At 36.3% G+C, this 25,365-nt stretch overlaps 1 protein-coding gene across 1 annotated transcript; it reads right to left on the bottom strand.

Moving 5' to 3' along the window:
- Positions 1-71: 71 nt before the first annotated feature.
- Positions 72-23,867, bottom strand: SNRNP48 (small nuclear ribonucleoprotein U11/U12 subunit 48). Its single transcript, XM_019745423.2, has 9 exons — positions 23,666-23,867; positions 19,433-19,546; positions 19,116-19,176; positions 18,191-18,265; positions 11,700-11,888; positions 11,082-11,203; positions 3,742-3,830; positions 3,238-3,402; positions 72-1,066 (listed from the first exon to the last, which is right to left on the bottom strand). The coding sequence occupies exons 1-9, from the start codon at positions 23,819-23,821 to the stop codon at positions 1,018-1,020; spliced, it is 1,020 nt and encodes a 339-aa protein (XP_019600982.1). The 5' UTR covers positions 23,822-23,867; the 3' UTR covers positions 72-1,017.
- Between the last annotated feature and the right edge of the window lie 1,498 nt (positions 23,868-25,365).

Raw genomic sequence — 25,365 nt, forward strand, 5'->3', positions numbered from 1 at the left:
GAATATTCTCTACCTTGACTGAGGTGATAGTTACATGGGGGGGTATAAGTTTGTCAAAACGCAACGAAATGTACACTTAAAATGGGTGCATTTTATTTTATGTAAACAATACCTCAATAAAGTTCACGTACAAAAAACAGAATGACAGTATTTTTCAATTAACAAGTAAAACATGAAAACCTTATTTTTAAAAAATTAATATATTATGGATAAAGCTCAAATTTCCTTTGACCACCCTCCCAGTCCTGGTTTCCACCCCTTATTCCCCCTATCTGTACCATCTCCCCCAAAATAATCAATTGTGAGTCTGGCAGGGGTTCTTCTGGACTTTTAAGAATATATTTAAATCCATATACAGCCACTGAATACGTATTGTTTTGTACAAAGATATATAACTTGTACACCCTTTCTACAACTTGCTATTTTCACTTAGCATTGTTTCTGAGATCTATGCATGTTCATATAGATAAAGTTTATTTCTTTTAAATCCAATACAGTAACCTATTGTATGACTACAGTGCATTTTATTTAGCCAGGCCTTTCCGCTCCTGACAGACATTTAGGTTGTTTTTCCCTATTACACTTCACCAGTCTGCACAGCATTAATGGTTAGTAAGGTAGTTACCATGAGGGGTAAGAGAGGATCGGGATTGCAGATGTGTTCCAAGGAGACTTTAGCCTTATCTGTAAGGTTGGAATTTTTTACAATGAGAATGTATTTGTGTATTATTTATATAATTGAATATTGCCTTTAAAGAATTTTCTGATACATAAATTATCAAAAAAGAATGAAACAAAATAGGAATAGGAAGCAATCACCTATTAAAATATAAGGAAAACAAAGTTATAGGGCAAATAGTGTATTCATGGTGTGAGATATAAGCAGTTATGAAAAATAATGATCTGAGCACTAAACAGGTCACAGAAACACATTCTCCTACTCAAAGCAATTATAATGAAAATATTGGCATGTTGGTATCATGGATGGCATCAGCTTGATATATGCAAATACTTCATTTACACTTTCTGCTTTCTTCTTTTATGACTATGATGTCTTTCCCCATCCCTGAAATGGAAGGGGTGAAAAAAATTATCATAAATGATGACATTTTAATATAAGAGCTTTAAATAATCATTCATCAGTAACATACCTACATCAGATATAAAACAGAACAAGTAAAAACAGCATTTAGAACTGAACAGTGACTATTTTAAGAGTATATATGAAAAATGCATCATTAAAACTAAGGGACAAAACTGAGAAGAGGATAAACAAAATGGACTTTTTTTAAACTGCAGCTTGGAGTTCCACTCTAAAATTAACTTTGAATGTACATACTCATACGTGGTTTATGACCAGAGAATTCCTTTCAATAGACTACTAAAGTCATAAAAGGAATTCAGAAACTATCTGACATCCTTCCCTGATTCCTATCTCAACTCCCCACAATTCATTCCATCTCAGGGGAATATCAAAGATTAGCCTATTGAGAAGTATTTCCTGCTAATATACAGTTTATCCTTTCTAAAAGAAAATTGTTCATGTTTAGATTTTGAGGCTGTCTAATGTAGTTAAGTCAATAGGGACTGATCAGACATGTCAAAAATTAATTAAGAAGAAGCACTAACGAACCAGAAAGAAGAGTGCACAATTTCTGATAGCTAATCAACAGTTAATTTTGTATATAATTATATATATATATATACAAGAGTATATAATTACAAAATATCATTCATTATACGAATCAAAAGGGATTACTAAGCAAATAGTTCATTTTTATAAGAGAAGGACTAAGTCATAGCTAGCTTTAAAAACATGAATTGCATGATCATATGAGCAAAATGATTAAACCAATAAACCTATTAATTCCTGATCACCAGGGGCCCTGGAGAGATATCATTTGAGAGCATATGATTAGACAAGCGCTGTGCACGTAATACTAAGTAAGACACAGACCTGCCCTCAAAGAGCTCACAGTCTAGTAGGGAGAGTAATAATTAAGTTCCATAAAAAGAATGTGCTAGGTAGACCGGTAACAAATGGAAAAGATCAGTTCTGTTGAATGAGTGAAAAAAGGCTTCATGGGAATGACTAAGCTGGGTCTAAAGGATGAGGAGGGGTTTACCAAGCCGGCTTTAAAATAAAATTAGGCAGCGGAACATGACGTGGAAAGGCACAGTTGGGGCACAGTGTGGAGGAGGAACTGTAAGAAATTTGGGCTGGCTAGAGCATAAATAATGCGTTTCATGGGGTAGTGACAAAATACAGGGATAGGTGGGCAGATGCCCTGATCCTGGAGGTCTTGAGAGCCATTCTAAGGAATGTGAATTTTGCCACTAAAGAGTTTTAAGAGGTGAAAATTCACTTTGGCAGTAGGGTAGGACTGGATCCATAAGGGACAAGCTTAGAGACAGGTAGAACAATTAGGAAAACTACCATCACTTTCCAGATAGACAGCAATAATGACGGGAGGAGAAGGTGTATATAAGGTATCTTCAGGTAGAACTGACAGAGATTAAGACCAGATGGTAAGGAATAAAAAAGGAGGATCTAACATGACCCCTTGATTTCTGGCTCAGATGAACAGGTGATGGTCAGCCATTAACTAGGACAGCAAACACTGGGGAAGGAGGAGCAAACTGAGAAAAAGAAAATAAGTTCAGTCACAGACTTGATGAACCTGAGATCCAGGTAGATGCCCAGTAAGCAGCTAGAATACAGGAAGAGACCTCAATTGATTTAAATTTACTATTTTAGTACAAGTTCATATCTCTCAGCTATCAAAACGTCATCAAGGATATTAACAAGGGTCCACTGACTGACATTAAAGTTTGGATATTCTCTCTGACACTATATACCCTTTATCTGAGGAATTAGCAAGAGAAAGAAAAAGTAAGAGAGAGAGGGTGAAAGAGAGGAAGGAAGGAAGGAGCAGAAGAAAGGCAAATACTTTTTTTAACATAACTAACTTTCTACCTAGACATTACTTTCATACACCCTGGTTAAAAAACAAGTAATAAAAAACAGAAACCTATATCCAATCAGGCATATAGAGAACTGTCATCAGAGCTGTGGTTATTTGAACTGAAATAGGACAAATGTTAAGAATTTTTATCAATTATTTACTCTCCTTAATTTACTCTTACAATCTATTTTTTTCAACATGGTCTATAACAAAATGAACTATTTTTCAAAATTAAACAATTCAATGTTGGATGATGTAGAGTTAGACTTACCTCTCTTTCCTTCTTCTTGAGTCCCAGTTTTTATCCTTATCTTTGTTTCTTTTTCGTTTATGTGGGCTCCTACTCCGATTCCTTCTATGTCGTGAACACTCAGCATCCAAATAGCTCCCACCGGACTGCCGAGAATCTAGGGAGGCTGATCGCCTTTCTTCATTCCTGAAACATCAAAAGGAACATCAATCAGTCAGTTTTAACCACTGGTCTCCAGTATAGACCATCCTAAAGCCCAATGTTCTGTATCAGACCAGTGATAGACAGCGTCTAAATAAATGTGTATAATCTTACATTCCATATAAGAGGGTAATCAAAGAAACATAGCTTTTATAATGTGTTTTACAACTCTGGTATAATAATCCTGAGCAATGACAAGAAACCATCAGCATTCTGATGAATTATAGTGTGCTACTAAGGGCCTTGGAAATGCTAAAGTTTAGTTAAACAATTATAGGTAACAGATTATAGAGAGTATTTTCACTGATAAATACAATGACATACTTTTCAGTGTCATCCTCCGCTTTTTCCTGCTCTTCTTGCCACTGATTACTGAGTTCTTCCATATGCACATTTATCACATCCCGAATCACCTTAGGAGAGGTAAGCACAGAATTTCAGATAAGGAAGCTGTTCAAACAATTAAGACTATAATGCTAAAAAAAAAAGTCACTGCTGACAATCAATCAAATATTTATTAATAAGAGCTTTGATACAGTGGACTGTGGGACGTGTGCAGTTTAGAAAACATAAAAAAGGCAATAGTCAAATTGGGATATGAATGGTAGATAAAAGCATTATATCAATGTTAAATTTGCTAAAGTTGATAACCATGCTATGATTATGTAAGGAAGGATCCCTATTCTTAGGAAACACATACGACGTATTTAGGGATAAAGAATCATGATGTATGTAACCCTTTAATAATTCAGAAAAAATTATGTAGATAGAGACTGAGAAAAAAAATGTACAGATAAAGAGAGAAAAGATGACAAGCAAATGGAGCAAAATGTTAAAACAGGTGATTTGTATAAAGGATAGGAGTTCTTTGTACTATTTCAGTTTTGCAATTTATTTGTGTGTTTCAGATTATTTACAAATAAAACTTTTCTAAAAACCTTATCATTAAGATGACAGACAAAACATGAAACATTACAGTCACTTCAGATACTTTCCCAATGAGGCTATAAATCACCTAAGAATATTTAAAAGTTTTTCTTTTTTTCCTATTTATCCTATTGCATCAAGCACCACGCTGGTCACTACGTAAATGAAACTAAAATAGAAGCTTACAGTTGGTTCCCTCATGACTAATTAAGAAAGTTTTAAGAAGAAAGGCATGGAAAACAGGGCCAGTCTCAGAGACACACTATAGCTCAGGTCAGACTGCGTTTCTCCCCACCTCAAAGAAGTTTTCAGCAGCGCCTGAAGTGAAGTGGCACAATATCCAAATTCCTTAACAGAGCCTTCGAAGCCTTCCACAATTTTACTACATCACATAGTAGAAGCAGCCTTATCTCCCACTTGATAGTTTTTCAAAAACACTAAGTTCTAGCCACCCTGGATTACTAACGGGTCTCTGGAAAACCCCTGTACTTTTATTTCCTTTTAGGAACACTAGTCCTTTCACCTGGAAAATCCTATCCACCATTTCCCCTCCTTCATGCATTGTCTTGTAGAAAAACTAAGATAGGTCAAGGTGTAACCCAGGGAGTGACATGAGTCACACATACCTGAATCCCAATTCCAGCTCTAGCACTTCCGGAGTAGCCTATATAACTCCCTGACTAGTAGCTCTGTGAGCTCTGTGAAGCCCAAATGTTACTGGTGCAGTTTCCACACAGTCAACCTGGCATAAGGAGAGAGCCAATAAACAGACATGCCCTTACCCCTCAAGTACTATCTTCTCTATACATACGTTGATCTCACCTTCTTTTAGCACTTATAGCAATCTGTATTTTGAAAGGTCTTTTTCACTTGTTAAACTATAAGAAGTTCCTTGAGAGTGGGGTCTGTGTACATTTATCTTACATACCCCACAGTAGTTTGTTATGCACAGTAACTACACTACCTAATACATTTTTACTGAAATTTATCAAAGTTCAGGTTCTAGTTCAAAGCAAACAAAAATTATGTAAGATAGAAATGAAGCTAGGAATGGCTAAAATGTTGAATATAAATATAAATCAGAGATATAAGTCACTAAAAGAATTGTAAACACTGAAGTAATTTAGAGATGAAAGATTATTTGGGATCTGTTTCCAAAATTACCAAGCATCAGAGCAGGGGAGCTAGGTAGTGAGTGGGAGTATAAATAAGACAAGGAGATCCAAACTCCTTAATTATGTTGATAATTGTTGAAGCTGGGTGATGGGTACATACAGATTCGTTAGACTATTCTATCCACTTTAGTACATGTTTGAGTATTTCCATAATAAAAAGTTAACCATAAAATTATAAAGAACACTAGCAGCAACACTGAAACTTGATTGCAAGGTTATGAGACTACTGAAGAAACAAATGATGTACAACCAAGTGTTTGAGGGACTATAGGAATCACTGAGGTTGTATGACATGGTCCCAGACCTCTACTGGGAGAGGTAAGTCTAAAACACGTACTTTAATTGCAAAAAGAACAGCATAAAATTAAACGCTAAGCCATGTGGTACAGAGCACAAATGCAATAAGCCAGTGCCTGGCTCAGAACTAGCACCTCATGGCAACAGGGGGTATCAAGATTTCAAACAGTGAAGATTCCAGTCCAAGATGGAGGCATAGGAAGGCCCTGAACTCGTCTCCTCCTATAGACATGACAAATATACAGCTACATGTGGAACAATTTCCTCTGAAAAGGGCCTGAGAGCTAGATGAACAGTGCCTCCACAACAAAAGATAAAAGAGATGCATCAAGATGGGCAGGAGAGATGAACGGTCTCACCTGGGACCCCACCCCAGACATGGTGATCCACAACCAGGAGGGATCCAAAAAAATACGGAACTCACCCTAGAAGAGTGAAGGGATCGTGCCCCAGATTAGGCACCCCAACTCTTGGATCCAGCACTGGGAAGATGAGCTGCCAAAATGCCTGGTTTTGAAAATCAATGGGGACTAAATCCAGGAGAAACAGAACTGTAGGGCATGTAGCTCCTGCTCCTAAAGGGCATGTGTGCAGACCCACGCACCTTGAGATCCAGCACAAAGCAGTCTGAAAAGGCCTAGATCATTAAGTGAGAAAGATCCACTTACTAAACTTAAAGCAGCTGCCAAAGAGGCAGGAACCTGCTAAGATTTTTCCCCAGGGACAAATGCGCTAGCTGGCACCATTTTTGCAATCTCATTCTAACTTGCTTGTGACGAAGCTGGTTTACACCATTTTTGGTGCCCTCCTTCTAGCCTGCCAGCACCAGTAGAGTGATTTATCCCTCTGGCACTGCTACCAGGCCAGGCAAGCACCTGCACCCTGCCCACCTGTGCCGCAGCCACACAACCAGTCAGGCAAACACCCCACACGCCCCACGCTCCCTGCACAGCAGCTACACCTGATGAGTGCTCTGCAATCTGCCCATCTTTACACTGCAGTTGGCCCTGCCACAGGCCATGAGTAGGCACAGCCCCCCTACAGCACCTGGCTCTGGTGGTAAGAGAAGATGGAACTTTGGGGCCCATGGATCATCTCCTACACAAGGCCACTCCTTCAGGACTGGAAGAGGTAGCTATTTCACCTAATATATACAGACAGAGAGTCAGGCAAAATGAGGAAACAAAGAAGCATGTTCCAAACCAAAGAACATAACACACCCAGAAAAATAACCGTAATAAACAGAGATAACAGCAAACTAATGACAAATAGTTCAAAGCAAGTCATAAAAATGTTCATCAAACTGAGAGAAGAATGGATGAACATAGTGAGAACTTTAAGAGATAGAAAATATAAGAAAGTACCAGTTCAGTATAACTGAACTGAAAAATACACTCGAGGGGTTCAATAGCAACTGGATGAAGTAGAAGTAAAAATCAGTGAGAAGACACAGGAACGAAATACACCCAGACAGAGCAGCAAAAGGAAAAAAGAATTTTAAAAAACGAAAATACCTTAAGAGACCTCTAGGACAACATCAGGTGGAATAAATTTCACATTAAAGGGGTCCCAGAAGGAAAGCAGAAAAGGGCCAGAAAAGTTATTTAAAGAAATAATGGCAAAAAGCTTCCCTAATCTAGGAAAGAAAACAGACACCCAAATCCAGGAAGCCCAGGGAGTTTCAAATAAGATGACCCTAAAGAGAATCACACCAAGACACATTATAATTAACACGGTAGCATGAAGGATAAAGAGAGAATATTGAGAACAGCAAGAGAAAAACAACTTACTACATACAAGGCAAACCCCATAAGGCCACCAGAACATTTTCAGCAGATACTTTATAGGCCAGAAGAGAGCGGCCTAACATATTCAAAGTCCTGAAAGGAAAAAATTTCCAACCAAGGATTCTCCATCCAGCAAGGTTAACATTAAGATTTGAAGATCACGTTTTCCAGATAAGCAAAAGCTTAAGGAGTTCATCACCACTAAATCAGCCTTACCAGGAATGTTAAAGAAACTTTTCTAAGCTAAAAAGAAAGGCATTAATTAATAATAAGAAAACATACAAAAGTAAAAATATCATTTGAAAAGGTAAATATACAGTAAAGGCTGATCAATCATCTATAAAGCAAGTATGAAGGCTAAAAACAAAAGAAGGAAAATTAAAATTACAATTATTAGTCAAGGAAAACACAAAATAAAAAGATGTAAAATGTGTCATCAAAAATATAAAACGTGGGGGGAAGGGGAAAAAATGTAAAGCTTTGGAATGTATTCAAATTTAAGTTGCTATCAACTTAAAAGAGATTGTTATACACATAGGATGTTACATGAGAACCTCATGATAACCACAAAGAAAAAACATATAGTAAACCACACAAAAGAAAATTAAAAAGGACTATAAGCATAACACTGAAGAAAACCATCAAACCACAAGGGAAGAGAAAAAGAAGAAGAAAGAACAGAGAGGAGTTATAAAACCAGCCAGAAGACAATTAACAAAATGGCAATAAGTACATACCTATCAATGATTACTTTAAATGTAAATGGAATAAATTTAGCAATCAAAACACAAAGAGTGGCTGAATGGATAAAACAACAAGACCTACCTATATGCTGCTTACAGGAGGCTCACTTCAGAAGGATAAACACAAACTGAATGTGAAAGGATGGAAAAGATATTCCACACAAAAGGAAATGAAAAGAAAGCTGGTGTTGCTATACTCATATCAGACAAATATACTTTAAAACAAAGACTAATAAGACAATGAAGGGCAGTATATGATAAAGATGTCAATCTAACAAGAAGATACTAGTAAGGAGATTGAATCAGTAATCAAAAACCTCCTAACAAATAAAAGTCCAGGACCACATGGTTTCACTGGTGAATTCTTGCAAACATTCAAAGATTTAATACCTATCCTTTTCAAATTCTTCTAAAAAACTGAAGAGGAAGGTACTCTTCCAAACATATTTTACAAGGCCGGAATTACCCTGATACCAAAACTAGATAAGGACACCACACACACAAAAGAAGTACGGGCCAATAGCCTTGATGAACACAGATGCAAAAATCCTCAACAGAACATTAACAAACTAAATTCAACAATATATTAAGAGGATCACACACCACAATCAAGTGGGACTTATTCCCTGGATACAACGATGGTTCAACATCCATAAATCAATCAGTGTGATACACATTAACAAAATGAACAATAAAAATCATACGATCATCTCAATAGATGCAGAAAAATCATTGTTGAATCAAAATTCACCATCCATTTATGATAAAAACTCTAAACAAAGTGAATATACAGGAAAAGTATCTCAACATAATAAAGTCCATATATGACAAACCCACAACTAATACCATACTCAATGATGAAAAGCTGGAAGCTTTTCCTCTAAGATCAGGAACAAGACAATGATGCCAACTCTCACCACTTTTATTCAACATAATATTTGAAAAAGCACTAGGCACAGCAATTAGGCAAGAACTAGATAAAAGGCATCCAAATCAGAAAAGAAGTAAAACGGTTGCTCTTGGCAAACGACATGACTATATATAGAAAACACTAAAGATTCCACCATAAATACACATTTTTCCAAAGAAGACATACAGATGGCCAATAGGCTCAGGAACAGATGCTCAACATCACTAATCGTTGGGGAAATACAAATCAAAACCACAATGAGCTATCACCTCATACCTGTTAGAATGACTTTATCAAAAAGACAAGTATTAACAAATGTTGGAGAGGCTGTGGAGAAAAGGCAACCCTCATACACTGTTGGTGAGACTGTAAGTTGCTGTAGCCTCTATGGAAAACAGTATGGAAATTCCTTAAAAAAATTAAGAATAGAGGTACCATATGACCAGCAATTCCACTTCTAAGTATTTATCCAGAATACAAAAACACTGATTTGAAAAGATGTATGTACCCCTATGCTCATGGTACCATTATTTACAATAGCCAAGATATGGAAACAACCAAAGTGTCCATGGATGGATGAATGAATGGATCGCTCTCTTTCTCTCTCTCTCTCTCTCTCTCTCTCTCTCTCTCTCTCACAGGAATACCACTCAGTCATAAAAAAGAATGAAACCTTGCCATTTGTGACAACATGGATGGACCTTGAGGGTATAATGCTAAGTGAAATAAGTCAGAAGAGAAAGACAAATACCACATGATTTCACTCATATGTGGGATCTTCTAAAAAATACAATAAAAAATGAACAAACAAAACAAAGACACTCATAGACACGAAGAATAGATTGGTGATTACCAGGGGAAGGGGGGTGGGCAGTAGGTAAAAAGGGGGAAGGGGACAATTGCATGGTGATGGACAGTAACTAGACTTTTGGAGGTGATTACTCTGTAGTCTACAGATGTCAAATTATAGTATCGTACATGTGGAATTTACACAACAGGAAAAAAAAGACTTAAAACAGCAAAACAAAAAGCATTTCAGATGAGAAATCAACTATTTATTTATACTATAATTTATAGTATGAATTATAAATAATTTATCCTAAGATATTTCTTAAGCCCAAATATTTAGTAGAATACATAAAAGCACACTAAAATTTTTGCCAAAAAAGACAGCTATTAATTGAGCAATTTGTGTCAACATACATAATCTCAATCAATTCTCTTAACAACCCTACAAAGTCTGTATTATTAAGTGAAAAAAAATCGAATCTTAAAAAGCTCAAAACTACCTTGCCCAACCAAGTGAAAACAGCCAATGATAAACATTAGAATCAAAACTTAAGCACCGGTTTATTTAAAGCCAAAACTCATGTTCCGACCACTTTTTCAAAAGTATGTCGTTTCTTGGGCAGCCAGTTAGCTCAGTTGGTTAGAGGGTGGTGCTCATAACGACAGGGTTGCTGGTTTGATCCCGCATGGGCTACTATGAGCTGTGCCCTCCACAACTAGACTGAAACAACTTAAGTTGGAGCTGACGGGTCCTAGAAAAACACACTTAACAAATAAAAGCTAAAAAAAAACAAGTAGTTTCTTAGGACTGTACAACCTCTTTATATAAGGTTTTTGTAATCTGAATAGCCTTTGTCTGGCAAAGGGTGAATCTGAAAGTGATGGAGCAAATATAAATCAGGTATGGCCACCTAGAAGATACTTACTTTCAGAAAACCTTTCCAAGGAACTGTGGAAATCCACAAAACAGACTTAGAAAACTACCTACGGGAAATTCTGTTCTCGGCAAAGCTCTACGAGAGTATGTAAAACTTACCTCCGTATATGATTTCTTGGTTATATGAACATTTTTAGCTCTATAGGACTGGCGTCTTCTTTTATAATCCCTCACTTCTGCCAGGATTTCAAGGTAAGATTTTGGACTTTTTCTACTATTATCTAACAAAAGAATAAAATAAAATTAGTATGTCCTTACCTTTTAAATTCTTATAAATTAGCAGGAAGGAATACCACCACAATCATACTATATTTCAACTTTTCAATGTAGCATGCAAAAATATTCTAAAAATTCTATATCATGTAAATATGCTAAGTTTTATATCATTCATTTTCTCTAGCCATTATTTGAACATAAGAGTATTTAGGTAAAAAGATTCAAGGAACAGCACAGCTGTACAACATTCTTACAGAAGGAAGCTATGCTTAATGTAAAAATCAGAGAGCAAAATTTCATGTACTAAGTAAACATCTTAATATATACACATATGTGAATATCAGATAATACAAAACCATCCTATCCAACTCAAAGTAAACTGACACAGCATATATTAATGGAATGACAACAAAAAATATAAAAATATAGAAATATAAAATTATAAAAATGTAAAATATTTTTTAAATTATAAAATATAAAATTATGATACTGATTTCTAACCTTGATTGACTTTTGCAGCCAAGTCTACAAAGAGATCACTGTCATTTTCAACAGTTTGAGAATCAGAGCGCTTTTTCTTTGTCTCCTCAATTACAAAATCATAGAGGGCAAGACGATCGGCTTGGGTCAGATCACAAACAAACCGTTTGTGATTCAGAGGAACTTCAACAGGCAATGAAGAATAAATCCCTAAAGTAAAAATAAAACCACAAGAATAAACAATACATGAAGCATTGTGGACTTAAAATTCTACGACTTATATTTAAACATGTGCTGCAATAATGCGGGATTAACACATTCTTTTCATAATCATTAAATATACAAAATATCAACCTAAGTGATAAATGGTATTCTGAATGCTATATCCAAATAAAGGATGTATTGTAGCTGTTCGTTATTCTCTCCAACAACATTAAAAGACAGATTCCATGAAGGCAGACAGTAATTACCATTTGCTTATAAGAAAATTTTTTGGATAACAACTTTTAAAAGGCTACCCATATTATAAAGTAGATATTAACTTCCTTTCTGTTTATATGCTTTTTCCCATAAAAGCTAGAGTAAAAAAACTTTTAATAGGCAATACACATTATAGTCCCTTTGAAAATAAATTATGGAAATACGAAAAATATTTCATCAAGCTAGCTATACCATATTCAAAATATATCCCATCTGTGCAATGACTTAGAGCTAAGGACCAAAAAACAATTCAGTAGCAAAAACCCTATACTTCCTCAGACCAGAGAAAGACAGATTAAAGTGAGACTAAACTTGTTTTAATTTTCTGAAGAGGAAGCATATTAGCTTAACCAAGTTAACTGAAAAAAGTTAACAGCGGTGCCCCCACGACAGTTACAGAACTTCTAAAATCTTCTCATTAACGAAAAAAAGTAAATACAATACCTTGATATGATGTATTAAACACTGAAGAAATTTTTTGTTTTGAGATTCAAATTTTCTCAGTGAAATAAAAAAATTATTGTAACTGTAAATAAAGCATTTTAAAACGATAGTCCCAGACTTCATTATTCACTAATGCAAACAAAGAACATGAGCTACTAAAGGAATCCTTTTAATTTTTGCTAGGTCACCCCAAAGTAATAACTTTGCTTCACAGAACAATGTAAAATCAGTAGCTCTTCCCAGATACTTATATTTGATAAAGTCTAACCTTGTTGACTTCCTAAGAGGCAAAAAAAAAAAAAAAAAGTTCAAATAAAAGCATACTAGGAACTAAGCATTAGAACACAAAAAAAGAGTTGACTTTACATTTGTCTACATATTAAGAGCATAGATAGCTACACTGACTCTGAACATGTCCGTGGTTTAACAGCTAGGGATAACAATACACCGCAATTTGTACTAGTCAAAGGATTTCAAGTAAGTGGGGAAGAAGGGTTTCCTTTCAAGTCAATCAATTTTATTCGAATTCTGGTGGACACCAGGAAAAGCCCTTTTATGTAGCCAGATGTTAAAACATAAATGAGTTAGCTTTGATAAACCTAATTCCTTTCAATACAGGCTATAAAAGTCTGGGAGAAAAACACAAAGATTAGAAAACACTGATGTACAGTCATGCCCCAATTAATGACGGGGTTATGTCTGAGAAATGCGTCGTGAGGCGATTTTCTTATTGTACGAACATCACCGAGTGCACTGACACAAACGTGGGTGGTACAGCCCACTACACTCTCTGGGGTAGCCTATCTCTCCTCGGCTACAAACCTGTACGGCATTTACTGTACTGAATACTGTAGGTAATTGTAATACAACGTATTTGTGTATCTACACATATCTAAACCTAGAAAACGTAGTAAAAATACAGTGTAAAAGATAAAGTATGTGTGTAGGCTTGTGAGTTGGGGTGCAGGGGAGCACTGTAGAGAGAGGCACCATGGGAGGGAGAACAGACATCAGGAGGGAGGAAGGGAGGGGGAGAGAGAAGAAAGAGAAGGGGAAAGAAAGGTAGAGCAGAAGCAGAGATCACGAGACAGATAAAGCTTGAGCTAAGAAATAATAAAGTGGGGAGAGACAGACAGAAAGGGAGGAATGCAACTGGGAGGCGAGATAAGGAGAAAGGAAGGCAAGGGAAGTGAGCTTGTATGCAGGAGTGTGTGGGTGGTCATATGTGGGGGGGGGGGCTCCTGGGCTCCCCTCGTCCTCAGCCTGCTCCCCTCACTCCTTCACCAACTCCAGGCCCCAGCCAGGGGCAGGGCATAAGGCAGGTAGACAGACAAGCTAAGCCTCTTGGTCTATTTAAATCACCCAGAGCTAGCAATAAATCCAACATCCTACGTAATCAGATTCAGCCTTTTCTTTCAACATTACAAACTTTTGCTTATAATCCATTGTAACCTTATGGACCACCACCGTATATGCAGTCTGTTGTATACCAAAATGTCATTATGCAGTGCATGACTGTATGGTAAACAAGCTCCACATAAACCTTTGCTGGTTACTTTTAAACAAAGAAATATAATTTCCTCCTTAAAATATTCTGCAGTTTTCTTTTATTCATCTTAAATTTCTGTATGGTGAAGATTGATACTAATTCCAAATCAAGACTATAATATTGTGACAGTGATTAAAATAAAGTTTAGAAATTTGAGTGATACTTTTAAAAGGATATCATTTGCAAAAAGGATACTGCATATCTTTAAATAAGGAGTACATTCAGGTTCCTAATTCCTCTTTATACTCACCCCAATTACTGAAAAAGAAAAAGTACAGGAAAAGTTAAACAAACTGCATTCAAATCATTCAGAACACAGATATTTCTGAGAAGAAAAAATGGGTAAACACACTTAAATAAGCTTACATAAAACGTAAATTTTCAAACGTAAGTTTCTATATGATTTAGAGATCTATCTGAATGCACTATAATCGTATCAATTCTGTGACCTATCTCCTTTTTTGTACAGTTTTTTAAATTGTGTTAAAATATACATAACAAAATTTACCATTTTAACCATTTTAAGTGTATAGTTCATTGGCATTAGTACACATTGTTGTGCAACCATCACTTCTATCCAACTCCAGAAGTTTCAATCACCCCAAACTGAAACTCTAATCAACTTTTTAATAACTCAAACTCTCAATTCTTCCTTGTTAGTCACTCTTGCCATCATAGGACATCTTAAACATATGAGATACAATATTAAATATTAACAAGAGGTGTTGTTCCTAAGATATAAATTCAGAATTTTAGGGAGAATTCATACAGACTCAATTTCCTAACATTAGAGATAAAGAAATTAAAGCCCACAGAAGCAAACTGACTTGCCAAAGTCTCCCATGCAGTAGGAACAGATCAGCTCTAGAACCACTGTAATGAATTTTAGCGTTCTTCAGCATAGTACACTGACCTTCAAACCATGCCCATGACGCCAGTACAGCTGAGCCTTGAACAATGTGGGGGTTACGAGCGCTGACCCCACCTTCCCCACACAGTCGAAAATCCTCGTATAACTTTTGACTCCCTAAAAACTTAACTACAGTCAGCCCTTGGTATCCGCAGGGGACTGGTTCCAGAATCCTCCGTGGATACCAAAATCCACGGATGCTCAAGTCCCTTACACAAAATGGCGTAGAACAATGCTTATAGTCAGCCCTCTGCATCCCTAGATATCCCAACTGTGGATCGAAAATACTGTTTTGGTATCCTCCTCAGATACCAAAATCCATGGATGCGAAACCCACAGATACAGAAGGCCAAAAAAATCCACACATAAGTGGACGTGCACAGTTCAAACCCATGTTGTTCAAGGGTCAACTGTATACGTCATGAAACTGAAGGACAGCAACGGGAATCTTTAATACTGAAGGAAAAAGATAAGCCACTACAAAATGATTGTTTATGATTGAAATTAACATCCTGGTTATAAAACTAACCAAAGTAACTGGATCTAAACATAAGTAAGTAGATCCAATGGTGGTTTAAGCTTTCACAAAGGTTAATGGATTGTGAATTCTGTACCATAAGTTTAGATCCGACAAGACTGAGGAAATGAAAACATAAATATAATCCCATCGAAAATTATAATTTAGTGAATAACAGACAAAATATTAATTAAATGGGAAAATGGAAAATTGTTCATGTTTGTCATCTTCCTTCAAAGTAAATACATCAATTAAGAAGATATTAAAGAGGTCCTGGGGTAAAATATTTAAAAGGTCTAAGACATAAGTGATCCATAAAAAATCATCTCTGTTGAGAAATTGTGGAACTTTACCCAAGATGAAAAAAAGTTTTAAAAAGAGGGTTACAAATCATATAAAAATATTCTTAACAATTAAATCTTAATTTAAGCTAGTGCAAAAAATTCAAAATCAAATAAGTTCCTCTTATCTATTGAAAGAAGTATTCATTCAAAGTAATGCTTTGCTTTTGTAAAGAACTCAATGTCCTAATCTGCCTTATTACTCAATTATATAAATAAAAAATTTAGAACATTTTCTAATGTTGTAGAAAATTACTCATAAATATAAAAATATGATCACCCAATACATTATCTTAATATTGCTTTCTATACATTAATTTACTTAGAAATTAAATTGCTTAACCAATAGCAGCTACCAATTATTAGTTAAGGCTAGTTCAGCATTCATTATCTCTATTGCTCTAAACAACACCACAAGATAGTTTTATATCACAGGAAAGGAAGCAAAAACTCAGAAAACTTGTCATTTATACAAGACGAAGCAGCTAATTTATTTCTTTGAAACAGTCTTACACAAAATAGAATAAACAATGAACAGTACGAATTGTAACAGTATGTACAGATTTAAAGTTTGTGATATTCTATTTAATGACAGGCATAATAAATAATGAATATATTTGAGCAATATCTAGAATCCACAAATTTCACTAACTGTAGAGTTTCTAACAGAAAGCAGAATAACTCAGTTCAGAGTCTGTGGCAAAATTCAGAACTTGGTTCTTGATCCAGCTTTGCTATTATCTAGCAAAGGAATGTTAATTCACTTTTGTGTGCCTCTATTTCTTCACCTATTATGGAGGGGAAAAGATTTATCCAACCTACCATAAGTTTGTTGTGAAGGAGTAATGAAATATATAAGAGCTTTGAAAAAAAGAATCTCTTTGCAAATATAAAAATATTGAGGACCTTTAGAACAAACACACCAGGACTTTATCACCTATATCAGAGAGGGTTTGTCTCCTTATCTGTAAAAAGCAGACGCTGGATTAGATGATCTCCAAAGTCTCTTTCAACTCTAAAATAAATTCAGTAAATCTATCTAACTAGTTAAGGTCACATAAAGTCCTTTAATAATTAACCCTTCCAAAACAACAAAAAACAACATCCTCTTTTTAATTGGTTGATAACTAAACAGGGGCAATGGATAGAACCAATAATAAGAGCCAAAAAAAGGCTTGACTGATCACAGATCAGTAATTTGATGAGAGTCAAATAAGATGAGAGTCAAATGTCTTCCTCAAAGAAAAAAACCTGGAATTTAGCACAAAAGTACATAAAAATGGGAGTACATCAAAAGAGGAAATACAAGAAATGTGCTTATGGCTGTTGTAAGGCACTAACATAATATAGACTAAGGGTTAAGAGACTTCCTCCTTCTGAGGCCACAGAGTGATTATGGAGAAATCAAGCCCAGATGTTTGCTAGCACAATGGGTTAAGATCCTGAACTTCAAAAAGGAAGAAAACAAATCATAACAATGGTCTGGTGAATATAATTCAGATAGGAAAAAAGAGTGATGAAAAAAAAAGCTATGATGTCCAAAGAAAGCTACCTTCAGAAGATTCAAAAGACAACTCAGAAATCCTTATAAAAGGAGCCAGTCGTGCTTAGACTAGATGTCATATCTAGGTTCAGAAATCTAATTAACTTTATTTACTCATATACGTCTATGTTTTTGATGGATTAAGTTTTCTTTCAATTTACGAAAAGCTCATACTTAAAAATTCTCACCTAGGCTCTGCTGAAGTAAATCCCAGACAGAAACACTACCCCAGCTCCAAAGCTGGGCATGAAGGGATCCACAAACGCTCTGAAAGTGCATGTAAAACTTTGTGCTTTAAATTCTGAGAGGCAGCTGTGGAAACTGATCTCTTTTAGCCTTTCCTTTTATATTGCATCTCAACATTCTTATACTTAACAGTGGGCGAATTCTCAAAAGAGGAAATCTCAGGGTAAAACACTTCCACTCAATGGGATTTATTTACTAAATAATCCTAATTTTAAAAATTATGTACAAGGCAATCTCTCCTATTGGGTAATTCCAAAGTATGAAGAGCTAGCTAAGATAGTTTCCTGGTGAGACTGGTATATTTGAGCAGAAAATATCTAACAAATGAAGTTGACACCAAGCACAGCAGCCTAATATTAAATGTAAAACTTAACCTTTCCCATGTAATTGTTTTCACAAGATTTTTCTTAAAAATTAGTAATGTGTTTGTGGGAGGAAAACAGTTTGATTCATTAATTAGCTCAAACTATGATGCCACTTACTTTGATTGTAACAGTCACCATCTTTTCCAACTGCAGTTCTAGCTTGCTTAATTATCTGGAATTGTGAATCCTTATCTGTCAAAAAAAAAAAAAAAAAAAAAAAAGCCCATAAACACAATACGAATCATCAGTGTCCACAATTAAATTATTAACTGGTTTCTAATCCAAGCTCTTTGGGCACATAGAGACTAACCTTCAAGAACCTTAATAGAGGAAACACCCACATCACTGCCTACGTAATCTGAACGCAGAATTCTTCCAGGTCTAGCTAGATCCCAGTCAGTAACCAGAGTTCAAGTGGTTCAGAAAACATTATAATCAGACATGTAGCAGCAGTAGCCACCATAATTCTTAGCAACCAATAATATCTAACATTTCTTGATTCCCAGCTAAGTGTCAGGCAGCATTCTAAAAATATTACTTATATCATTTAATCCTCACAAAGGAACTATTACCATGATACCCATCTTATAAACAAATTTAGGCAACAAACAGGTTAATTTCCTTGCTGAAAGTCACATATCTATTAGTGACAAAACCAGGAGCTGAATCAGAGCATTCTGATTTCAGAGCCCAAGATTTTAACCTCTTGGGACACATTTCCATCCTCAGTCCTATCTTCAAACTGTGTTGTCTGGCCAAATTTTTGTTATAACCAAGAACAGTGTCTGTCCTACTGTACAAAGCTTTGCAGGGTTTTCACTGCCTATTAATATAAGTCTGGTCTCTAAAGTTCGGGTTACAAAAACTAATCTCACTATATATTAACTAATCCTACATCCTCTTAAGGTATAAAATGTCTTTAATCATAAGCACACTTATAAAGTCTATTCTTTTGATAATTCAAAAATGAATTATCAATATCTACATAGACATATCTATAGTAAGATATTTTAAAGTTATAACCTATTAAGTTAATACTTACTCAAAGTAATTGAAGGTATCTTCACATTCTCATAGAAAAATTCAGAATTATACATTTTATCCTAAACAGGAAAACAAAAAACAACACTTAGTGATTTTGAGTATCGGAGGATTTCCTATTTTAAGATTTGACATAAACCAACAATTGATTAGTATTGTTTAAATATTTCTTGCAATAATTCGTGATATTAGGCAAGTACCATTTTACCCCACAGATGACTATTATTTTATGTCAGAAAAATCTCACATTGTACTTTCCATATATTGTGAATTTATTAATGCATCAATTATATGACATATACATAATAAATATGATACCTCTTCTTCTTTGGTGTAGCCCAGTTTCCTCAATCTACACGATACCATGTGCTTTGCTAAAGATGATTTAGGCATGCGATGATTGGAATCATAAGGGCATATCACAATTTCATCCTATGAAAATCAAACAGAAACAAAGAAAAAAGGTACATAATATTTAAAAATTTAAATAATTATACCATTAAATGTTTATACTTAAGTGGTACTATCTAGTTACGTCCTCTTCTGCAGGCCACTCCCAACCCTGTTTGAATGTAATGTACATATTAAAAATATCAACCTCCCTCAATTTCCCTACCCCTCTGCCCCCTCTCCACCCCTTCAAAACCCAATTGTGAGGATTTAGGATTTGTTCCCACTCACTGCCTCAACAACCTCACCTACCTTCTTCCTACTATATAGCCAAAGCACATGCCATTGTCCTTATAACATAGGTCACAATCCACTTGTCTATTTCTGTCATCCTGATACACTCTTCATGTTCCTTCTACCTCTTCAGCTCCTTCTACTTGGTCCTCTAAAGATCTGTCTTCTGTGTTCTATCTGTCCCCCTTTATTCCACCCCCCCAAAGTGACCTTATATACCTGGGTTACACATATTTTTTCCTATTTATTTATTTTAATTCCCAACCTCCAAACCCCACCCTTTTAGCAACCTTCAGCTTATTCTCTATATCTACAGGTGTTTCTGGTTTTGTTGATTCATTTTTTACTTAGATTCCACATATAAGTGAAATTACACAGTATTTGTCTTTCTCTATCCGACTCATTTCACTTAGCATAATACCTTCTAGGTCCATTCATTTTGTCACAAATGGCAAAATATTATTTTTATTGCTGAATAACATTCCACTGTGTATGTTACCACTACCTGTCCCCCTTTAAATGCTGGTGTTTCATGTAGGTCTAACCAGCAGTCTTTTACCAACTGACATACACTTACTAGAAGAACTCATGGCTTTAATTTTCACTATATCGTGATGATTCCCCAAATCTAGATCTTGAGACCTTGTTTGTCTTTGAGTACCTTACACTAAAATTTCAACATGACCAAAACAAATTCATGATATTCATGATCTCCTGACCCCCAAACCCATTCATCTTTTGTTTCCTATTTCAGTGAAAGGTCCTACTTGCTCCAGCAAGAAACTTCCTCTTCTCCCACATCATCCACATCTAATCAATCACCTATTGTTTTTACTCCTAAATAACTCTGTGAAATCTCTCCACATAATCCATCCCCACTACCACTTTCCCAACTCAAGATATCATCATCTCTCTCCTGGATTACAACAGCCATTGCCTAACTCGTTTCGCTTCCAGTCTTGCTGTCCATTCCATTCTCAAACTGTAACTAGTTTGAATCCCAGCTCTGCCTCACTGACTGTATGAACTTGGTCAAGGTAAGTATCCTTTCTTTGCCTCAGTTTCCTCATTTATAAAATAGGTATAATAGCAGGACCTCTCTCACAAAGCTATTATCAAGATGAAGTTATACATGAATTGACATACATACAGCAATTTGAACGGGATCTAGTACATAGCAAGTATTCAATAAATATAAGCAAATATTACTTTATTCAAAGGTAAATATAATTATGGTATGCCCTGGCGTAAAATACTTCCATGCCTCCTCTATTGCCCTCATAAAAAAAATATACATATATATATAGATAGATAGATTCTTTAAAATGGCTGACACAGGACCTGTAAGATCTGGCCCCTACCCACCATCACTGTCCTCCTTCTCCACATCCTATGCTCTAGCTGTCCTTAAATGCAGGAGGTTTCCTGACCTGGTCATGCCCTTGTCTCTGGACTTCTACACAGGCTGTTGATGTTTCCTCTGTGCTTCCCCTAGCTAATTCACTCAATGTTATTTATCAGCTTAGAATTCACTTTATCCAGGAAGTCTTCACTGTACCACCACAGCCTACAACAACCTGTACTACAGCAATTTCATCCCACCCGTCATAGATTTCGTCACATTATAATGTAATGGCTGATTTCTGTCACTATTACCAGACAGTAAGCTCTGTAAGGACAGAAACCGTGACTGTTGTTCACTCAACTTCAGTATTAAAACACTCCAGCAGTATAGATTCATTAACTATCTGGACTGCACCTAGTCTAGGAATTACAGATGTCATTTACCAGGATTTTTAAGCCAGTCACTCTCCTGAATAATAGCTATTGGTTTTGCAGAAGTTAGATGTATACCCACAGCTGACTGTCAGAATTTTGGAATTTTACAAAGGAGTTTTAGAAAGGCAGCATAGCAGTTAAGCGCAGATTCTCAGGAGCCAGAATGCCTGGGTTCAAATCCCAACTGACATTAGCAGTGTATCCTTCGACAAATTCCAACCTCTCTGGGTTTGTTTCCTCATCTGCAAAACGTGGCTTAACATTATTTACTTCATTAAGGTAATGAGTAAATGGTAAGGTAATGTATAGTAAGTGGCCTATACAAAGTACGATATAAGTATTAATTCAAGAAATCCAAATTTACTATAATGCTAAGTAAACAATGGCATGGAAAGGTTTGGTAGATCCCAATAGAAATTCACAGCTTAAAATATATCTCTAAACAAAAAATAAAGTGTTTTCTTTTAATTCCACTATGTTGTGAATACAATAAATGTGAACAGTTTGTATATAAATCAAATACACTTTAAATGCCTCTAGGATCATATGGTATTTGTCTTTCTCAATCTGACTTATTTCAACTTAGGTCCATCCACGTTGTTGCAAATGGTTAAGATTTCTTTAAGAGCAGATTAATACTCCATTGTGTAAATGTACCACAATTTCTTTATCCAATCTTTTACTGATGGGCATTTCGGTTGTTTCCATATCTTGGCTATTGTGAATAGCGCTGCAGAAGTATAGGAGGTGTATATATCTTTTCGAATTAGTGTTCTGGATTTGTTGCATAAATATCCAGGAGTGGAACTGTTAGGTCACAAGGTACTTCTACTTTTAACTTTTGAGGAACCTCCACATTGAATATAAAGACCATAATAAACGAACAAAAATAGACTCATAGATACAGAGAACAAACTGATGATTGCTAGATGGGAACAGGGTTGGGAGGCTGAGTGAGAAAGGTGAAGGGATTAAGAAGTACAAATTGGTAGTTATGAAATAGTCATGGGGATGTAAAGTCCAGTATGGGGAATATGGTCAACAATATTATAAAAACTATGTATAGTGGCAGATGGGTACTAGAATTATCAAGAGGTCACTTCATAAATTATACAAATGCCTAACCACTACATTGTACACCTGAAATATAAAATAATACTGAATGTCAACTATAATTTAAAAAATATATGTAGTCACGGGATATAAAGTACAACATATGGAATGCAGTCAATGGTACTGTAATAGCTATGTATGCTACCAGATGGGTAGCGGACTTGGGGTTATCACTTTGTGAGGTGTGTAAATGTGCAATAACTATGTTGTTTTGTGCAGCTGAAATTAATAAAATAAAAAATTTTAAGGCCTGTGGGGAATCAGTTATGTAATTTAAACCTAAGAGAAATTATTATAGCTTGGTAAACCCAAAAAGAATTCAGAGATCATGAATTATCCCACATTGGAACACTTCCCTTGCTCCCACCCCACTTCCAAAAAAAAAAGAAATCAGAATTGGTCACTCTAATATAGTAGCCTACATTTTTTTTTCCAAAAGAATTCTAATGCTTTGGAGAGTTGGCAGTCACCATCTCTTAGTGATATCCTTTAATAATCCTAGAGCCGGTGCTGTCCCCAGTCGGAAATGTGCAATTTTAAGGCAGAGAAAGGTAAACTGAGCACCCAAGCTCTCCTGACAGTGAAACTGGTGCAATTGTGGAATCCATGTGACAAATGACAAAGCAAACCGCCAATACCTCTGCTAGAAGCACCCTGAGACCCATTCATTTATTTTCTTAATAAACACCAGATCTGACATTCCCTCCTTACCCATTCCATTTTCACCTTTTCTTGAAATCCGAGGTTCCGCGGGTTTGCCGCACAGGTGATGGGTGCGGAGTGCCCCGGACCACTCGCGCGCCCCAACCCAGGGTCCAGGGGCGTCAGAGGCGCTCCAAGCCCGGTCCTGGGCGCCCACCACGGCTCTACAGAGGGTTGGGGGCGCCCACGGCCCCCCGCGCTAATTCTTCTACCGCCACAGAAGACCGCAGGCTGAGGGCCCCCAAAGGTACCCGGCGCGCCCACACCCCTCACCTCTGCCGCCTCCTCCTCCCCGGGGTCCAGCCGATCCAGGTTCCAGCCCAAGGACACCGTCACCTCCTCCAGCGTCCGACAGCAGCTCTCCACAAACTCGCTCAGCTCCTCCTGCAGCCGCCGCCGATCCTCCACCGGCGGAGGATCGCCCTCCATGGCCGCATCCGGCCTGCCAAAGAAAGGCTCAGGAAATTAACCGCGGCGCGCGCGAGCTTCTGGGAGTTGTGGGCGGGGCCACGAGGTCACGTAACTAGAACCGCCTATAGGGGAAGGCCCGGGAAAGGGCGGAGCTGTCATTTTAAGAGGTTTTCCTATCTCTACCAAATACCGCTGGTTTTATTACTGTTCCTGGGTGTATTTGCGCCTGGTATTCCCTGAACGGCAGTGCCCCCACCCCTATTTAAAAAAAAAAAAAAAAAGTTTATATCTAAAGAAAAGTTTAAAGAATAGTACAGTGAGCATTCACATAGCCGTCCTCCAGCTCCTTAATTGTTAACATTTGGCCGCGTTTGCTTTCTCCCGCTCTCTCCACCTACACAGCCCCACACACTATTTTTGCTGAATTATTTGAAAGTAAATTATAGTACTTCACCTCCAAATGTCCATATGAATCTCCTAAGGATACGGATATTTTCCTACATAGCCACAGTACATGATCAAACCTAAGAAAATAATTTCTTATCATCTAATACACAGTTCATATTCAAGTTTCCCCAGTTGTCCCCAAAATTTCTTTTATAGTCATCTACTTTTTTTCAACCCACGAACTACAATTGATTATTTCTCTTTAATCTAGTACGGTATCCCCTACTCTCCTTTTTAAATTAAATCATTGAATTTTGTCAGGAGCCTCAACCAATTGTCTTGTAAAATATCCTTTTGGGATTTGTCAGATTTTTTTCCTCTGGGATTAGATTCAGTTTAAGCGTTTTTGCAAGATGTGTGTACCTCTTTGTTGTATCTCATAGAGAACACATATTTTAGATTCTCCTGCTACTAGTAATGCAAAATTTGATCACTTGGTAAAGGAGGTGGGAGTATCACTCTATTTTAATAGTACATTTCTTCTTAGTAATTGGTGTAGGATGATACCTTGAGGTTATATAAATGTCCTATTCCACCAACAAACTCACACAGTCCTTCACTGAATCTGTTATGTTAGAAATTATAAATGATTCTTTAATACTATCATGGTTTTTACACTAATTAGCTATTATAGCATTCATTCTTACACCTTTATTTTGTTGTTCCACGATGGAACCAAGGGGTTCTTTAAATTATTGATTTATTAAATTGCTTCTAATTCATTATTACTACTCTGTTACCATCATAATTCTTGTTGATGCTCAAATTGCCCCAAATTTGACCAGTAGAAGCCACTTTAAAACACCTTAGGTCTTTTCGACATGTCCCCGTTAGTCCTTGAGTACTTTCTTACTTAGACTAACCCAAACTTACTTTGTACATTTCCTACCCAAGACCGGGAATCAGCCTTCTAGTTTCCCCAAATGGTTTTAACTCCCAGAATCGAATCCCTCTTATATTGTTTATCTTTATTTTATTCAAGCCTGATGTCAAACTTTTGCTTCCCTTTGCACTTGTAGCTACCAGATGAAGAAACAAACTGCGAAGTAAATTTTTTTTGTGAACATGACCTACAAAAAAATGGTGATGTGTGAAAAGGCAGTACCAGAAAATGT

Source organism: Rhinolophus sinicus, linkage group LG06, assembly GCF_036562045.2.
Source record: "Rhinolophus sinicus isolate RSC01 linkage group LG06, ASM3656204v1, whole genome shotgun sequence".
Taxonomy (NCBI): Eukaryota; Metazoa; Chordata; class Mammalia; order Chiroptera; family Rhinolophidae; genus Rhinolophus; species Rhinolophus sinicus.